The following is a 3,736-nucleotide window of genomic DNA, read 5'->3' as shown; positions in this document are numbered from 1 at the left end:
CAGGGGTTACTGAGGGAGTCCTGGATTAGGGGGTCTCCGGACAGCCGGACTATATCCTTTGGCCGGACTGTTGGACTATGAAGATACGAGATTGAAGATTTCGTCCCGTGTCCAGATGGGACTCTATTTGGCGTGGAAGGCAAGCTAGGCAATACGGATATGGATATCTCCTCCTTTGTAACCGACCTTGTGTAACCCTAGCCCCCTCCGGTGTCTATATAAACCGGAGGGTTTTAGTCCGTAGGACAACATACAATCATACCATATGCTAGCTTCCAGGGTTTAGCCTCTCTGATCTCGTGGTAGATCAACTCTTGTACTACTCATATTGTCAAGAATAATCAAGCAGGACGTAGGGTTTTACCTCCATCAAGAGGGACCGAACCTGGGTCAAACATCGTGTACCCTGCCTCATGTTACCATCCGCCTTAGACGCACAGTTCGGGACTCCCTACCCGAGATCCGCCGGTTTTGACACCGACGCCCCTCCTCGGAAACTGCAGTATCCTCGATCTCAAGCTCTAAGACATAATTGACTCCAGCATGTGTCCATCTGACCACATCTGGTATATGCTCAACACTCACAACACTGACCAACAACCTCGTAGCGTTTTGTGCGCGAGTGAATGGCATGTCAACCTTTTCTGTCGTACCAATCAGACCACCCACACTCCAAGCAATCAGAAAATGTTTTACATATTTAGGTGGCACGCCATGAAAACGAACCCACACCTTCTCCAAAGGTGTACCCTCAGGTTCCTCCTGCTTCCACTCATCAAAAGCGATAACAATGCTTGTGCTCGTAACTCTGCATAAACCCCACTTAAGAACATGCATCTGATCCTCCTTAGTGGGAAAGTCAACCTTATAAGACTGGCCTTCTAACTGTTCTAGATGCCACTGATAATTACCCGGCACTAACTCACGTAGCTGTCTGACGATCTGAGACTCGACCAACTGTCCATTAGTAACTCTGATAACTATCGGGAATGAACTCTCAACCATCTGTGGTAGAGGATCCACCTCCGGTGTCTCAAAAAACATCAACTCCTTACAGCAGACCCCAAAAATGTTAATGTCAGGCTTAGGACCGGAAAGGAGAGGGCATTCCCCGGTCACATGCTAGGAGCGGAGACAATAATCACAAAGCTCATTCGTACACTCTGCCACGAAATGACCCGGTTCACCACATCTATAGCAAGGCAGCTTTTTCTTCTTAATTGCCCACTTTGAAAGTTTCTCTCCCTCAGATTTGTCCGTCCCTTTGTCAATCTTACCGGCACCAGATGCTACCGGAACGATGGCCGCTGCCAGCGCCTTGACTGCATCCACCGCAGCCGCGGGCAACGAGGATGGAGCGTCTGCCACATCGGCCGTGTGGTCGAGCTCCGCTCCCGTAGACGAGTCTGCAACGTGTGGTGGAGGTGGAGGTGGAGGCTGTCGTGGTGGAGGTGGACGCCTGCCCCTCCCGCCCCGCCGATATCCTCCCCGGTAACGGTCATTGGGACCGGAAACGCCCTCAACAAAGTCACCGGGTGGACCTTGAAAATGTCCCGGGCCGTCTCCATTGTGCCAGTTATAACCGCGGCCGCCACCGGATGATGATCCACGGTGCAACCCCGGACCATATGCTTCATACCCGTCGTCTCCCCACTGTCCATAACGGTTGTACCTCGGACCGTCTCTGTTGTATCCACCACGCCCTTGGCCGTCCCATTCATTGGTAGCACCGCGACCCCTTCCAAGGGCTGGCACCTTTGCTACTGGCTGTTGTACCGTTTCCTCAGTCTGACTCGCGATTGCCCGCGGATGCGTCAGAGAACCGGAAGCCACGACCGGACCCGGCCGTGTGGGTGGTTGAGCACCACGGCCGGCAGCTGCTCCGGTGTGCTGCGCCTGCGGAGCCCCCCACGTCCAGCAGCACCGCCATTAGTGGCGATAGGAACGGCACGGCCGCCCCCAGCAACTCCCGCAGCAGCGAAGAGCGGAGAGCCACGTCCAGCACCAGCGGCAGCAGCGGCACCAACGACGGGCGGCGGCCCTCGCTGGCTGGGCAGTGGCCCGCGTCCTACCATGCGGCCGATGCAAGAGATCCTCCGTGCGCGACCCTAGCCCAGTGTAGGGAATCCTGGATCGATAACCCTAGACGCAGCAACGATAGGCGGCGGTGACAATACATGCACGCAAGTACGTGGTGGGTCGGGCAAGGCTTGGACTCCTAGCAGGGCCTCGCCCGAGGCTAGGGAGCCCACGATCGTTTCCGCATCCAACACAGTCTCAGGACCCAATAACGAGTTCAAACAGGCCCGTCTGGCAGTTCGAATCTCGCTCATCGACCTCGCCACCGGCGACCTATGCGGCGGTGACGATCGACTCTGCTTTGCTTTCTTCTTCTTTCGAGTAACAAGAGTCCAAGAATCCGCCAAAAAATCGGACAAAGTGATGGGTTCGCGGAATACCTTAGGAATTGGACCGATCCAGGGCTTCATTTTCGGCTTGACTTTTTGAAATTTCGAATGACGACGATCTGGTGCCCCTATGAGCGCCGGCGTCTCCGTCGGTTCCGTACCCTGTGGACACACCTCAGTACGTGAGAAGCTGTGATCTTCCCCTTGATCTTCATCGTCGCTGTCAATAAGAGCCCAAAATCGCCCTCCCGATTTTCCATGAAGCCTCGTTTCCGTCAGGTCAATCAGCTCCGGTCTCTTCGAACGAAGATCCACCTGCACACATTCATCAACCAGCACGTCAAATCCATCAATCTTGAAACGACGCCCTACCTCGATCGAGTCGCCGTCCGGCCAGTAGTCGCCGGCAAGGATGGCATTCTCCAAATCGAAGAAAACCAGCCATCGCGAATGAGGAGTAAAACGGACGCGGCCTTCAATCCAATTCCCAGGATCCGTCTCGGCGCAGAAATAAACACGCCATTGCGTGAATTTCCCCTGGCCCCGCCCGATCTCAGCCGGGGAGCCGTGGTCATCGCGCGATCCCGCCTCCGTCGCCTTTTCGCCCGACGCCCCTGCCAAAGAGGTTCTTGGATCTTGCGATCTGAGCGATCCACCCATCGGCTCCCCCTTCAAGGCATGAGGCGGCGGTGGCGAAAGGCCGGCTACCAGCGGCGGCGAAGGACTGCCAGATCTCCCATCAGTCGTACGTGACCAATATTTCAGATTCTGGAGAGAGGCCGTGTTAAACCTAGGTAACACTGGCCTTGGTACCCTCAGAGACAGTGTGCTTGGCGAGATCGCCAGGGACGACGAGGCAAACGCTGGACGGGTTGGTGGCGGCGTGAGAAACCCTGGACAATGATGGAGTGGATGAGAGGGCAGGGAGCTGCCGGAGTACCTCGGGGGACAAGGCAAACTTGCACAACGAAGAAGAGGAAAGCAGGCGTGCGGTGGCGGCAGCTCCATGCCATTCTTGCGGATCCCTCTCATGTGAGCCGTGAGAGCCGCGAGGTCGGACTCCAGGGCAAGAAACCCGGTGGAATGTGAGAGCTCCTCCTTAGCGCTTCAGGCGCCCGAGAGCCAAATGGCGCCCACGCGCCCTGCGGTCATGGGCCGGTCCATCCACACGGCGACGTGGTCGCTCGCCAGGGCACCGCCCCCATTTGTTTTCTTCAAGGAGCGACGTAAAAATACTGGAAAGGAAGAGGCTTGCGAGAACTCACTCGAGGTGCATGCTGCTGGCCGCACGGAGACACTAGTATGTACACTGAAACGCGGGATACTCC

At 56.1% G+C, this 3,736-nt stretch overlaps 1 protein-coding gene across 1 annotated transcript; it reads right to left on the bottom strand.

The window, feature by feature from the left end:
• Window positions 1-1,783: 1,783 nt before the first annotated feature.
• On the bottom strand, window positions 1,784-3,490 carry LOC123084164 (uncharacterized). Its single transcript, XM_044505909.1, has 3 exons — window positions 3,349-3,490; window positions 2,178-3,271; window positions 1,784-2,068 (listed from the first exon to the last, which is right to left on the bottom strand). The coding sequence occupies exons 1-3, from the start codon at window positions 3,419-3,421 to the stop codon at window positions 1,784-1,786; spliced, it is 1,452 nt and encodes a 483-aa protein (XP_044361844.1). The 5' UTR covers window positions 3,422-3,490.
• Between the last annotated feature and the right edge of the window lie 246 nt (window positions 3,491-3,736).

Source organism: Triticum aestivum, chromosome 4A (genome assembly GCF_018294505.1).
Source record: "Triticum aestivum cultivar Chinese Spring chromosome 4A, IWGSC CS RefSeq v2.1, whole genome shotgun sequence".
NCBI lineage: Eukaryota > Viridiplantae > Streptophyta > Magnoliopsida > Poales > Poaceae > Triticum > Triticum aestivum.
Note: the sequence above shows the minus strand (reverse complement) of the source record. Positions and strands in the feature narration are given on the sequence as shown.